The sequence below is a fragment of the Megalobrama amblycephala genome, linkage group LG14 (assembly GCF_018812025.1).
Source record: "Megalobrama amblycephala isolate DHTTF-2021 linkage group LG14, ASM1881202v1, whole genome shotgun sequence".
Taxonomy (NCBI): Eukaryota; Metazoa; Chordata; class Actinopteri; order Cypriniformes; family Xenocyprididae; genus Megalobrama; species Megalobrama amblycephala.
Genome location: NC_063057.1, coordinates 29,242,109 through 29,256,904, shown reverse-complemented (window position 1 = coordinate 29,256,904; position 14,796 = coordinate 29,242,109). Strand labels below are relative to the sequence as shown.

Below are 14,796 nucleotides of genomic sequence, written 5' to 3'. Positions count from 1 at the left end.
GTGTGATATTGCTTAACTCATATGATCTAAATATGAGACAAACACTCTAATTTTATGGACTTTCTGACTGCATTATATAGGCTTCATCAAGCAGTGAGTTGTTGCCCTGCATCATATTCCTCATCAATCAACTGTATGAAATGTCAGGTTATTTTTAAGTTTTATTTCTAATTAGGACACCACAATTACCAGATTATGTATTACCCTTACAAAAATGGTATCCCACGTGACAAAATATCAAAAGTACCACACGAAACTGATGTGGTAATTGTGTAAAACAGTTACCACAGTATGATTGCCTTTACCAAACACTGATCCCTAAACCTACCCATCACTGTAACCAAATATAATTACCCGCAAGGCGGATTTCTGGTGAAGTCATAAGGTGACGTATGGAGCACAGGCGTGGCTTTTGACGTCACACTTGGATGTCCACTGCAGGCTCCAGCGAGCCTTACTTGAGATTATATATTATATAATATCATACAAAAATGTCCTGTGGTATTCCATGTGATAAAACTTCAGAAGTACCACATAAAATTGGTGTGATAATTGTGTAGTATTGTGTTGTTTTTTGTTGTACAGTATGTAATGTTCCTGTAATATTCTTGCAGTACTTTGTAAAATTACCAGTGGCCCCTCACTGAAGAACACACAAAATCCAGGAGGCGGAGACAGGTAGGTTAAAGGTAGCCTGGATGCCAGCCGAACTTAGCCCCGCTCACAACATTTTGAGGTCAGGGAGTTCGGTCTGGACTCGATCCGTAGAGTAATTATGCCCGAACAGAAACTGTTCGGACCAATCACATTGTCAGGGCGATGATTGACAGATTATCACCAGAAACGTAATCAGCCACGTCATCAAAGAGCGCTTGGGGAGTTTGATTGACAAGCGATCTAACCAATCAGAACGCCGCATCCGCCATTTTTTCTGACAAAGCAGTCAGGAGTTAGAAGATTAACATCGGTGGAGTTAAACTTGAAAAATTGTGCATATTGACGTCTTTCCGCGTTTGAAACAACATTGATTCTCATGTTCATTCATGTTTATTTGATGCTATAAATGGACTAGTAGGAAGAGATGATCGGTTCACGAGCCTCTTGAGCTGAGGCGCTACAGCAATCTGTCACGATCATGGTCACAACCCATTAAAGAGCCACAAAACGGTTTTTATTGTTTGAATTTTTTAATAACTACACAGTTTGAAAGCTGGGACTTTGTTTAATATCATAAGTAACCTGCTCTGTCTCGTCTGTCGATGTGTTGTCAGTTTCCTCTTTGCTCCGCAATGTATTTTCCACTCTGTGTGGCGTGACAGCGCCACGGTTTGTCGGACAAAGCAACAGAGCAATTCCAGCGTTATGGACGTGACATTTGAGGTCAAAACTTGAAATATAAATTCTCATAGAATGTATTCATTATCAATATATTGAACCATCTCTTTATATTTTCTTAAAACCCTAATCATAGAATTCAGGCATCAGAAAAATATCAGTCTGTACACGTGTTTTATATTTTAGAAGAGGAAAATAAATATGCGTTACGGACGTGACAAAAAAAATATTCAGATTTTGGGTGACAACATACTTTGAAGAAATTCTGCGAATTAAAATGCACAACCCAAAAGAAATAATACCAACTGAAAGGATAAGGGTTGGCTCTCTATAGAACATAAATTATTTATTTTTATTTATTTTTTGTTTTTGCATTTATGAGGAAAAAGCATCGTTACGGACGTGACAGATCTGAAATCGGCTCTTGCCTGACTGTGGAAAATCAGATAAAATGCTTTAAAAACTTTAACAGAGACCTATTTGTCGGTCTCTGCTGGATATTTAAACCAACAAACTTTTACCTTTGAGACATCAGTACGGTAAGGATCCACAATTAATCAAATTAACACTGAAATCACTGTGTTATAGATTAGCCTATGTTCATGCGGATCTCTCGTGCTGTTAAATGCGTGTACATGTTCAAAACTCAATTCGGACATGATACTGCTTGCTAATGTGATGTTTACTTTAGACCCCGGAAAATATAAAATCAGCAGCTATTAAATATCATATCATTAAGTTCCGGAGATCGCCGGTTTCCTCTCAGTCCACGGTTAGATGAATTGAGACATTGTCCGATTGTAAGTGTGTAGGCCTGTGTCTATATAGGACAAACCGTGTGGAGAATGGTATGCAAAACACAAACGTGTGTCACAATGATCGCAATATTATGTTTTGTGTCAAAATGATCGTACTGTTTATACCCATTTTGCGTGACTGAATGCGCAATCTTGAGTAAAAATAGCTGCGTTGTGTTTGTCAAAATAATTGCAATATTAGCCAATGCATTGTAAGAATAACCGACATGTTATACATTGTCTCAAAATCAAAATTAATACTTCATTTCATTTATGCATGATTTACCGAGTTTAATAATGGCTGGCATTTGGATGTTATGAAGATTAAGAAGAAGCAGTAAAACTATGTGTGAAAGTCCAAAAAAAGGTGAGCATAAAGTGCACTGCACAGAATATTTTAATTTATTGTTTACTGTGAACATGTTTAATAAATAATTGAAAAAAATAAAATTGACATTTTTTTTCTACAAAGGTCAACATTTCTAACTGAATATTATTGACCATTCTGTAGCAACAAGAGCTCTGTAAAACAGATGTCCAGGAAAGGTAAGCATACAGTATATATTAATTGCTTATTATGAACATGAATCATTATGAATAAGATTTATTAAAAAATATGTAAATTAATTGTAGGCAGAATCTTTACTTTTTACATGTTACTAAATATTGTAAAGATGTTTAAATGATCAAATATGAATGCAGTTAAAACATGAATCAAGGGAAAACAACAAACAATGCAAAATATCAAATTAATGAGAACAAATGTGATTAATTAGATGACTTCTGTTTATTTTTTTTCCCTCTCTATTCTGCAAAGACTGCCTCTTCAAAGTGATACCTCCCTCTGTTGTCTACTTTTGGGTTGAAAGTATTAATCACTTGGTCAGGTGTCACCCAAGCTTTATCTTCCATCACAGGTAAGATGTAGACAAATCCAGCACTGTCGTTCCTTCTTAAGAACCTTATTTCCACTGCCTCCTGGTCTCGGTTGTTAACAAGTCCGACAAACTGTCTGAATGATTTGTTTGCCTTGAACTGGACCAAGACACAGTCTCCAGTTTTAATTGATCTCCAGTTGTTCTTTGCAGCTGCTGACTGGAGCTCAGAGGACTGGTGTCCAGAACTTTCAGCAGATGTGATTTCTGGAAGCAGAAATGTATGGACACCTGACTTTTCTGCCTCGGAGTAGATTTTATGTCGCACTTCTCCCCATGAGACTGGCTCAATGTGATGGACTGACTGAGTGCCCGAAACAGGTGTGGTACTGGCCCATCTATCAATCAGCCTATGATGCTCTATAAAATCTGTGATTTCAGTGGATGCAATCAAGTTTGATTTTAGTGTTTGGGCAACTTTTCCTTGCAGAATCTACAAATGAAGCAGCATCCGTCACAAGGATAGCCTGTCTGCTGAGGACATCAGTGTTAACAGCACGTTTCACTGTTGCTCCCACACCATCCACTGCACCTTTGCCGTGGCTTGTGGCAAAGAAGTGCCACTGTACTCTTAAAGATGGAAACAGCTCCTTGAATGTGGTTGACAGGAAACACCAGATGAACTTGTTTTTAAACTGAGAGGCAGCTCCATCACTAAATATGTGCATCACTCTCATTGCAGGATGTTTCTCTTGAATTGTCTTCCACAATCTTTGTGAGAAATGCTGCCACAGACCTCTTGTCGTGTTCCAGGCTGTCACTCACTATGGCATATGACTCTGGATCTCCATCAGACCACAGAACAGAGGGAAACACTGTGACCTGCCTTTGATGCCAGTGTGCTGACTGGATCTGATCCTGGTAAGCAGCGGTGTAGTTTTCGGCAAAATCTACCTGCAGCACCACAGTTTCCTTGTCTGATTTTGCTTGTAATTTTTTGGCCTGGAAAAATGTGCTTTGTTTTCTCTTAACAAAACAGTGATGCAGAAATTTTGTAGCAGCTGCCTTGAGAAAACCAAGTACATCACCTAGTGTGCCACTCCTCTGGACCTTATTCGGCAGCCCTCCTGTTGCTTGCCATGTGTACCAGGTCACATTCATTTGTTTTTCTTCCTCTGGGATATTACTGAGGACATGCATTTCCAGCAGCTTGCCATTCATGCATTCAGCACACTGACCTAACATACAGTGGGGACTGTCTGGATTGCAGGCCACAGCTTCAACAAAATTCTGTGTGCTCTGGAATGCTTGCCTTGGAATAATATGTTGTACACAATCCAGGGCCAACTTAATGTTTTCATGGTAACGGCAAAGACAAACATTTCTTGGAGTATCTGAACACCGGAGTACATGAGATGGTCGAAGCTCAGCAAATTTAGATTTCCCAATTATAGACTCTGGATGTTCAATCTTGAAGCAGCGGTAGGCCTCTAGAATAGACATTGTTAAATGCCGTTTCTGGATTTTCTTTTTTACTCGTCCCTCTCTGACTGTGACCACATCCCTCATCCCTGGTGCTTGCCTTGAGATGTCATCTCTCTCATAGAACTCCCTGACTTTATCATATGTAGTAGTTGTGCTGGTCATACTATTCATTTTCTTTTTTTCTGGAAGAAGGCACAGTGATGTTGCGATTTTTTTTTTTTTTTTTTTATTACTGTACATTTTTTTCGAGGGCTGCTAGGTAAAGCTTGAAGTGCTCTTTTTACTGCCTTGCTCAGAGACTGTCTTGATTTATATGGTGAATTCTGTGGGGACTCCTGGAAAGCAGGAATCTGTGACTTCTTCAGCAAACACCTTTTTTTCTGTCTTAGTCTTGCAAGCTTCCTGACTCTTTCTGCTTCTTGTTTTGATTGTGTTTCTTTCTTTCTTTGTCTTTCTGCTTTTTTTTCTGTTCCTTTCCTGTTCCTTGAAATTTTCATTATCCCTCTTCCTCTCTCGGAATGCCCTTTGTCTTTCAGCATTATTTTTTGCCATTGCGTACTGTAGGATGAGATGTATATGTAAATTAATTTTATTGTTGTTTCTTTGTTATTTGTATTTGTTATTACTGGTTATTTTTGTTGTTGTATTGTTAATTACTGTTATTAACATTGATATTTTGTAATAAAAAAATAGTTAAAACTGACTAAGCTGATTCTTTCATGGCCATAGTGTGTTCGGTGTAACCAGCATTTATTCAGACACCTTGTAGTTTAAAAATGGTAAAATATGACGAGAATTTTTTCTGTGTCAGAAAAAAATTAATCGTAATTATGTCAGATAACACTTAAGCAAAACATAGTCAGGTCAAAGTGTCTGAATAATTTTTGGTCCCAAATGTTTAACAATTTTACAGAATTTTTTTAGGTGTAATGTGTCACAATTTATTTTATTTTGCTATTCTCACTTACATAAATTGACTAAGTGTCCTGCAATAATTATGTATGTATATATATAAGTATTTTATACCCTATTCTCTAAATTAAAGTGTATATACATGTAAATATGAAATTACTTACCAATTACTGCAAATAAAGTAGAGATTTCTCCAGAAATAGATCTACAATCACCTCAGAAATAACTCCTCTTGGCCACAGAGGGCACGCGCGGGAAGGAAAGTGAGGGAAAACTCGTCATCACGTGAGGTAGGAAGTACGCGATCAGCTGAATAAACATTTGCGCACGCCTGTTCATCTCTCTCTCGCTCTCAGATAATCTTTCAGGTAATAATGCTAAACTTACATACCATAATGTTTCATGATCCTGGCCAAAACTTGCCCATTGGCCTCTGTCCATCATGGCCTCCTAATCATCCCTATACACTTGTGGCGGGGCGGTGTAATTTTGAGACACAAGCCCAAGTTTTTGTTCACCAGTAATAAAGTCCGACTACGCCACCCTAAGGATTAACCCCAGGGAAAATACTCAAACCAATCAAATTGGATAATAGAGCACACAGGTTCGGTTCCCTCAAAATTAGGCCAGAGACGCAAGTAATAAAAAAAAAAAAAAAAAAAAAAAAAAAAAAAAGTTTATTAATACAAAAGTTAATTAAAATACAAAACAATGAATCACAGAAAAACACATAAAACCCCACTTCAAACACAAGAACACAAATTACAAAAAGAGAAAAATATCAAACAAAACCAACTTGAGGTAGTATGTATATATAAAACAAAGACGGAGTAATACCAGCAGGGGCTGAGGCTCCCAACGGCTGGGGTCAATGTAGAGTTTGGGTTCACAAGAACACTTCCACACGCGCACACACACCTGTGCACTCTAATCAGACTATCAAACACTCAAGGTGTACACTGCACACGATGAAGGAGAACCACCACCACAAGGAGGAAGATCAAACCACCCGTGGGACCCCAGCTCCTGCAATAAATCAAAAAGAAAATAAATAACTATGAAAATAAACTGGGCAAAAAAGGCAATATGAACATCAATGCAGCAACTCCTCACATAAGTGGTATCAACAAACAGAAGTGAGGAGAAGCAACAATGTAACCAGAAAATCAGATAATTAGAGCACCTGAAATTGTTACAAACACCAACTTCTATACAGTAGATCACCACACGATTTGAATTGCATTCATAGATTAAACATGCACATATTGACAGATTGTAGTTTCACAAAAAAAAAGAAAAATCAAAGCAATACAATCAAGCAAATGTCCACAAACTTAAAGAAAAAGAAAAAGGTTAAATGATTTAACCATGATAACTAATAATAAAATAAACCAAAACATGAAGCAGGGCACTAGAAAGGCACGTAACAAAATCAAACCAGCAGTCCCCTTTAATAAACGTTGATGACTTAGTCGACGCGACTGTATGGACCGCCGCTCTGTTAACAGCGCGAAGACAGCAGCAAGTGCTCACGGAAACAATCATAACATAGAACGAGAGGGAGAATCCTATTCTATATCTATAAAAAGAATAATATTATGCTCACCCAGATATAAATCGCCTTTAAAAACACTTACCATCAGGATATCACGCCGAATAAAATGCTTCATAGGCACGGGCTTGTCACAGTCATACCCACCGCTACCACCATGGGGTACAGGAAGTCATGTATACTAAATTAGGCAAGAAAAAAAATGTTAAATATACTATACTCACTTTATACTAACCACTCAACGAGCTATTAACATTACATACCTGAGAGGCAAACAGTCATCAAACCCACTAAGCAGCACAAAAAGGGCAGCAGCACCAGAATATAGAGACTGCACTCTAATTAAATAAACAGTTTTCAGATTATGCACGCCAACAATGTCTAAGTCACCATATTAAAACACAGCACACTTACCCACAGCCACCGTCAACACAGCCAAAACAAAGGGGGAAAACGGACGTGACGCATCCCAGGTAACAGCCAATTGGCCTTTAAATAGGAGGTACTATTCACTGATAGGCAAACACTGCTGTCAATCACCTAATCCTGTTACACACTGATTGGCTTCATCACTCTGTCTCCTCTCCACCAATAAGCTGGTGTGTGGTGGGCGTACTGGCGCAATATGGCTGCCGTCGCATCATCCAGGTGGATGCTGCACATTGGTGGTGGTTGAGGAGACTTCCCCCTTCAATATGTAAAGCGCTTTGAGTGCCCAGAAAAGCGCTATATAAATGTAAGGATTATTATTATTATTATTATTATTATGATGTTTTCGTTATTAAAAATTTATTTCTAAAATGTTATTAGAATAATTTGTTTTCTGAAATGTTCCAATATACAGTAATAGAGATCAATGTAATATATGTCAGTAAATTTAACAGCAATATCATGGTGAACAAATATGCGCTGGTCATATCACATGCATGGCCTATATTTATTAAGAAACATCCGTAACGGTCACGTCCGTAACGCATCAATAAGGTTGTTTAGAGCAAAAAAGTTAAATGAATTGTAAATCATAATTAGCATTGACATATTTTGTCTTTGCTCAGAAAGTTTCAAATTATTTGTATTAATATTTATTATAGAATATAAACTTAATCTGTAAATCGTTACGGACGTGACACAGCACTGAAGCGTTGTGACTTCCTAAATATAGCCCTTATAAATTTAAAAGGCAGTGTTGTTATAACAAAGTAAGAGTATTTATATCTCAGTCATGCCCCCATCTTTCTGCAAAATGCTTACTGTTAACTTTAAGTGTAAAAAAGGGAGTCTTTGATTCATCTTTTGAAAGCATGAAATATGTTTGGTTGAAAATGTAATTTTAGTATCTGTGCACACCTCATTTGTGGTGAATAAACAAAGCACTTTCCTTAAAATTTCCATGACAGCACACCAATAAAATATAATACAGACCTAAATGGATAACTTGTAACTGTCACGATCACCGTCAGTTCCTGTCATTTCCTGGACTACATTCTCCATAATCCTCTCTGCCAATCACCTGCACTCACTCCACCAATCACTACACTAATCACCACACCCAGCTGCCATGCATTACCTGGACTATAAAAGACTCACACACTCATCACCTGATCGCGAAGTCTTGTTTTCACTTGTGTAACATTTCTGAGCGTTTCCCTGTATCCTGTCTGCCTATCTGTTCTTGATCCTGTCTGGTTACCCGTTTATGATTCCTTGCTACATACCTCTGAACTGTTTATTGTTTCCTGGACTGTGAATGATATCTGCCTGCCTCGATCTACTGCCTGTACCCTGACAACGATTCTGCCTAGCCCTTGCTGTTCCTGTTTGCCCCTGCTTAGACCCTGCCTGTACGACCACGCTTACTTTTGTAATAAAGCTTGCAAATGGATCTCAGCCTGAGTCTCCATTCGTTACAGTAACAGCTTTTGATATTTTGGTAAAAACTTTATTTTTTCATGGCAAGGTTGACATTTGCATGGAATTGCTCAACAGTAACTAAGGGGGGAATGTATTTTCCACACTGTGTGGCGTGACAGCGCCACGGCTTAACTAAGGGGGGCGAGTCTTTGCGAAAGGTCAATTAGTTTACAACAATGATGGCTGTTGAAGAACTGAGATGTGTAGATTCCGCCATCGCGTCTGTTATAGAAGATGTCGACAGCGCATTAATTTTTAAAAAAGGAACAGAGGACCGCGATCAAGGCATTTGTCGATGGGAAAGATGTCTTTGCCGTCCTTCCTACGGGATTCGGCAAAAGTTTGATTTATCAGCTGGCCCCGATGGTCGCTAAGAAGAGTTCTGTTGACAACTATGCGTCGCTCAACATACGTCACTTACTCTGTAGCTCTGATTGGTTGTAGGTCTATCCAATTGAGGTCTTTCCTGGATCGGTTGAAATACGCCCCCATAATCAAAGCCCAATGGAGCAGTATCAGACTCATATTCTGACTAGAATTGAGTATGACCACGTCAGGCTAGGTTAAAGGATATGTGAAGTGGGAGGAGTTGGATCTAGATCTCCGCCCCCTGAATCTTGTGTTCTGCAGTGAGGACCATCTCCACTTTACAGCAGATCAATCCTTGTTTAATAATGGCCAAATTACATTTAATTCAAATGTTCACTTAATCTTTAATATTTGGCCGCTTCTTTACCATAGAAATGCAACAGCCACTGTAATTTCTTGCAAGAATATGTGGACATCAAAACATGCAAACTCAGAGCGAGGGTTTAAACTTTTATTTTGAAATCACAATGAAGAGTTTGCATATTTCTCCTGTGTTGGCATAAGTTTATAAAAGATTTACATTACAAATCTGCTGAAATGGTGCACATTGTGTTCACAGATTAATGTTATAAGTAACCCAAACTCACAGCAGATGCAGATGAAGTTTGAGGGTGTTTTCACACTTGAGTCCTCTTTAAAAGAACTGAACTCAGACCCATTTAAGTGGACCAAGAGGTGAACCAAGAGAAAAAGGACCCAGTTCTCTTTACGTTAAGTTTCCCTGTCCCTGAAAGAGGACTCAGATCCTTTTTTGGTCAACTCAAGTAGGAATGTGGTCTCAGACCTCTTTGTGTTCATACTGTTGCTTTTTGGATCTAGTCCAGTTCAGTGTTTGATGGCTGACCTTATGGCCTTCAACATTTGATCCCATTCACTTACATTGTATGTACTTAATAACCAAGAAATTTGTTTGTAAAGATTATTATTATTATTATTTTGTAAAACAACATTTCTACAAATGCTCTTGAATGAGCGTAAAGGATTACTCCACTTTTAAATAAACTTTTGCTGATAATTTACTCACCCCTATGTCATCCAAGATGTCCATGTCTTTCTTTCTTCAGTCGAAAAGAAATGAAGGTTTTTGATGTAAACATTCTAGGATTTTTCTCCATATCATTCATTTCAATGGGCACCAAACGGTTGAAGGTCCAAATGGCAGTTTCAGTGCAGCTTCAAAGGGCTTTAAATGACACCAGACGATGAATAAGGGTCTTATCTAGCGAAACGATTGGTCATTTAAAAAAATAAAAATAAAAAAGTTTAAGTTTTATAAGCACAAATGCTGGCCTTGCTCTTTTCTCCGATGCGCGTTCGTGACGTCACATAATACGCAATTACGTTGAAAAGGTCACGGTTGACGTAGGCGGAAGTATCGAGTCAGTGTTTACATTACAAATGTGCGGAAGGAGGATCATATACACATATTCAAATGTATTTGTGTCAGTTTATTGTTTAACCCTTTGAGCGGTACGTTCCCACATATGGGATGTTTATTTCTGTGCCCCTGGGCGTACGGTTCCACATATGGGATTTAGAATGTTCAGCGACGTCACATAACTGCTACATTCAAACTGTGCTTTCGCGCTCTGGCTGCGAGACGGACGCGCGCTCTCTTGTCATCACAGCTATGCAGTGTTTTCAGCCACATAATGTTTCTTTTAAGGTTTCAGACATTTAAATACGCATAAGCACCATTAAACAATACATTTGGAGTTTATAAAATACACACTGATGTCAGACGTCAGTGGAAGCATCAATAAACAGTGAATTAAAATATAATTTGCCGACATTTATTCATATCAGACACACATAATGGGTCTAAGTAACTATAAAGTTTACTCTCTTATTCTTCCAGTTCACCAGCCACTTACTTACATATATCTTACATACATATTACTTACATATTTCAGGAGAAACTGATGTATTCACCTGCTGTAAATCAGACTGACAGAACTCTGTGAACTGCAGTGCAAACTAAGATGGCGGCGCCCATCTCGCATTATAATAGTGATCCATCTCTCATACAGTGTTATTGTGGCTACGTTCAGCGCTCGTGACACGCACGCGTCGCCATGGAAACAATAAGGGCAAACGTTCTAAAATAAGGGTCGCCTTAAAAAAAAAAACTCACTCGGGCAGTCAGTTAGAATATTTTAAACTCACGCTTGAAATGTGTGCGTATCCTGGGTGTTTTAATATTAGAAAGCCTAAACGAAATTTTTTGTCAGGACAGAAATTTGTCACTTTTCAGAGATTTCCTATACACAATCCTGAGCGAATGAAACTGTGGTTGCTACGCCTACGTCAACCGTGACCTTTCAACATAATTGCGTATTATGTGACGTCACGAACGCGCATCGGAGAAAAGAGCAAAGCCAGCATTTGTGCTTATAAAACTTAAACTTTTTAAATTTTTTTTTTAAATGACCGATCGTTTCGCTAGATAAGACCCTTATTCATCGTCTGGTGTCATTTAAAGCCCTTTGAAGCTGCACTGAAGCTGCCATTTGGACCTTCAACTGTTTGGTGCCCATTGAAATGAATGATATGGAGAAAAATCCTAGAATGTTTACATCAAAAACCTTCATTTCTTTTCGACTGAAGAAAGAAAGACATGGACATCTTGGATGACATGGGGGTGAGTAAATTATCAGCAAAAGTTTATTTAAAAGTGAACTAATCCTTTAAGTTGTTTATCTTTTGCACAAAAATGGTTGCAATATTACATCAGTATTCTTGCACTATATTACACATCCGTCTTCGTAAATAACATTTATTTTGAATTGTTTTATTTGAATCTACAGTAATGCATTGATCCAATATACTGATTAACATACACGATTTCTTTCCCAGATACATTCACTTAAGACAAAACTTGTTTATGTGAACCTCGAGATTTTGACACAACGCATTAAGACGCTACAGGTAATTCAGTTTAGGACATGCGCAGTGACAGCTGGTTTTCTGTATGCACTAGGTGTGTGTGCTCATAAAACCATATATCAAAAATTTTTAACTGGCACGTCTCTCTTACACAATTAAAATCACAATGAACAGTGTGAGTGTACATTGTGAACAAATAATTTGTCTTGAGACAGCCTTAGAAACGGTCTAATAATGCGGTTCATTGACTCTCGTCCATGGAATGCACATGATTTTAGGCCCCATTTTCACACGACAGATAAATCTTTGAGAGATTTACCGAAACCACCGTCAAATTCCTGAAATCGGAAGGAAATCGGTGCTCATTCACATGAGTGACAATCATGCAGTGTGAATGATCAAAGACGCGTTCTAAGAGAACTGATGATGCATTGCTGACGCTCGTGAGATATTTGGCATGTTAAATATCTGGATTTGTCTGCAATTCAAAATCCTGATGTGTGAAATGAGTTCTGACTGAAAATGACATCAGCGATGACCTACAGCCAATGAGAGAGCAAGATACAGGGCAGCAGGAAGTTGGGGGAGGAGTTACAGACCCACGTCTCACCAAACATTTCCTCCGCCATAATCTTTTTTTCATTTTTTCAAAAATTAAATGTTTTTTTTTCTTTTTTTAATCCTTTTTGATGCAAGTTAGCACACAGACAATTTGGATCACAAGCTTCTTGCAGGCTAACATTTTTAATAACAATTCTCACACGTGTCCTTGTGTTATTCCCTTATCACTGCTCGTGTGTTTGGTTGTGAAGCGTAGTTTGCGGACCAGACAGAGTCTGCAATTCTTCCTATTGTAAAGTCATGTAATATGTAACCCCCTGTCGCCGATCCATGGAGCAATGTGCTCACAGCAGTTACTGAATGCTGTTCCAGATAGTGGTGCAGTGTGAAAAGATCAGTGATCTGATGAGTTTGAAAATCATGCAGTGTGAACTCGACATTAGTCGACACGGGTAGATTGCAATCAAGGATTTAAAAAAAAAATAGAGTACTCATATTTAATCGAGGAATCGTGACAGCCCTACTTTTGAGTCACATGTGATATTCATGTCCCGTCTGTCTCAGTGCTGAAACTCTTTATACAATGTTACATAAACAGCTCAGACTTTTATACAGTAATCTACTGCAAATTTCAAACACATATTAGTTTTCATTAATACAGGTTCATATGATAATGATTCTTCATGATTATCATCTTAAGTCATACACTGAAGGTTCAGAATTATTAGAATCACATTCTTCAAAGCTCCTGTTATCTTAAGGGAAACAGTAGGAAACCACTGAATGTGCTGTGATTATACTGGTCATCATATATCTTTGCGTTATGCCAAAGTTTAACATAGACAACATCTCCAACCTCCAGGATCAACACAACTCCATTAGAGGAGTTTAACCGATCCTGAGCCTGATAATCATATGCCATAACCACACGCTGTCCATTCTTATAAATGGAGCCACCTGATACAGGGCCATGACCATATACAGAGATTCTGAACATGTACGCTCCTTTCAGTGGGGCTGTGAAAACACCTAAATCAAATAACAAGAGATACAGAATCAGCTGTTTCCTGTATGATTGCTCAATTACCAAACACACTGTGTAATAGTTTAGAAAGATGGCAGATCATTTCAGGCTACATTTATTCAACAACAATGTCTTAAAAACGGACACGTTTGTGTAATGCCAACGATGTCAAAACAATCCCGTTCAAACAGATCCGTGGAAACCACTTAAAAACACTACACGCCTAGAGACTGAACACATAGTACGCATAACATCACCGCTTTTTACAAATTCAAATTTTTGTAGTTTACACAGAGACGATAACAGTATTGTTTCCAATAGTGTTTGTAAATAACATTTTCAAAGGTTTGCATTTTCAGGTCCCCAAAATGCTGTTGTTTTGTGAATGAACGGCCAAAATACAAAACTCAAAGTTTATCATTTTTAGTTGAAACTGGTGTCGTGTAAACGGCCACTAATTCTCTTATACACATTACACAACTGCAGAGAGGTCTGAATGGAGCAGAAGGTTTTCATTACTATAAACTGAGTTTTATGACTCCATTTCATTGATAATTACCTGTAATTGGGTTGTAGGCGTTCCCTATGTTTGTGAAGACGTTCCTGTAAGTTAGTGTGATTTCATCAGTAAAAGGACCAACATGACCACCGCCAGATTCCCTCAGTGCAGCTGAAAAAGCTATTTCTCTGTCTGTTATTGAAAAACATAAGCAATATTGTGATATATTACTGTATTACACTGAGAATGAATACACTGAATTTAACATCATTCAAGCACACTTTCACCTCTATTTTCCTTTCTCAACTCCACTTGACCCAGAGTAAGATTTGATATTTCTGTGAAGGAATAAAGATTCTGTTAAATGACATTTACACTGATTATTGTAATAGATAACACAATTTACACAGTATACACTCAACTTTACACTAACATTTACACAATACAATGTATTGCATTGGTGTTTTACTTTGAGGATCATTGATAAAAGAGTGAATGGTTTGCTGAGGTACCTTCATTTTTCTTGTTCATCTCTTCCCTCAGTTGCGTCTCTAAAGCTCTGATGTTTTCTTTCTGCTCTGTAACGGTGG

At 38.1% G+C, this 14,796-nt stretch overlaps 1 protein-coding gene and 2 long non-coding RNA genes across 7 annotated transcripts in view; 1 reads left to right on the top strand and 2 right to left on the bottom strand.

The window, feature by feature from the left end:
- The first annotated feature begins 1,334 nt into the window (after window positions 1-1,334).
- LOC125245162 lies at window positions 1,335-5,300 on the top strand. Of its 4 annotated transcripts, none has more exons than XR_007179443.1 (5): window positions 1,335-2,499; window positions 2,644-2,678; window positions 2,950-3,049; window positions 3,221-3,388; window positions 3,498-5,300. It is a non-coding gene; the product is annotated as an uncharacterized LOC125245162 (long non-coding RNA). The 4 variants fall into 4 exon arrangements; XR_007179442.1 differs by having other exon boundaries at window positions 2,605-2,678; XR_007179441.1 differs by lacking the exon at window positions 1,335-2,499 and having other exon boundaries at window positions 2,514-2,678; window positions 3,498-3,928; window positions 4,047-5,300.
- Window positions 5,301-6,084: 784 nt separating this feature from the next.
- Window positions 6,085-7,567, bottom strand: LOC125245163. 2 transcript variants are annotated; one of them, XR_007179445.1, is made up of 4 exons: window positions 7,371-7,567; window positions 7,220-7,294; window positions 7,042-7,137; window positions 6,085-6,430 (listed from the first exon to the last, which is right to left on the bottom strand). It is a non-coding gene; the product is annotated as an uncharacterized LOC125245163 (long non-coding RNA). The 2 variants fall into 2 exon arrangements; XR_007179444.1 differs by having other exon boundaries at window positions 7,220-7,567.
- A 4,322-nt stretch (window positions 7,568-11,889) lies between these two features.
- The window catches only part of LOC125245150 (complement C1q-like protein 2), a 158,544-nt gene continuing 155,637 nt past the window's right edge, over window positions 11,890-14,796 (bottom strand). The window contains exon 4 of the mRNA XM_048155640.1: window positions 11,890-13,712. Within this exon, the coding sequence (XP_048011597.1) occupies window positions 13,435-13,712 (278 nt within the window). The 3' untranslated portion in view covers window positions 11,890-13,434. The remainder of the gene's footprint in view (window positions 13,713-14,796) is intronic.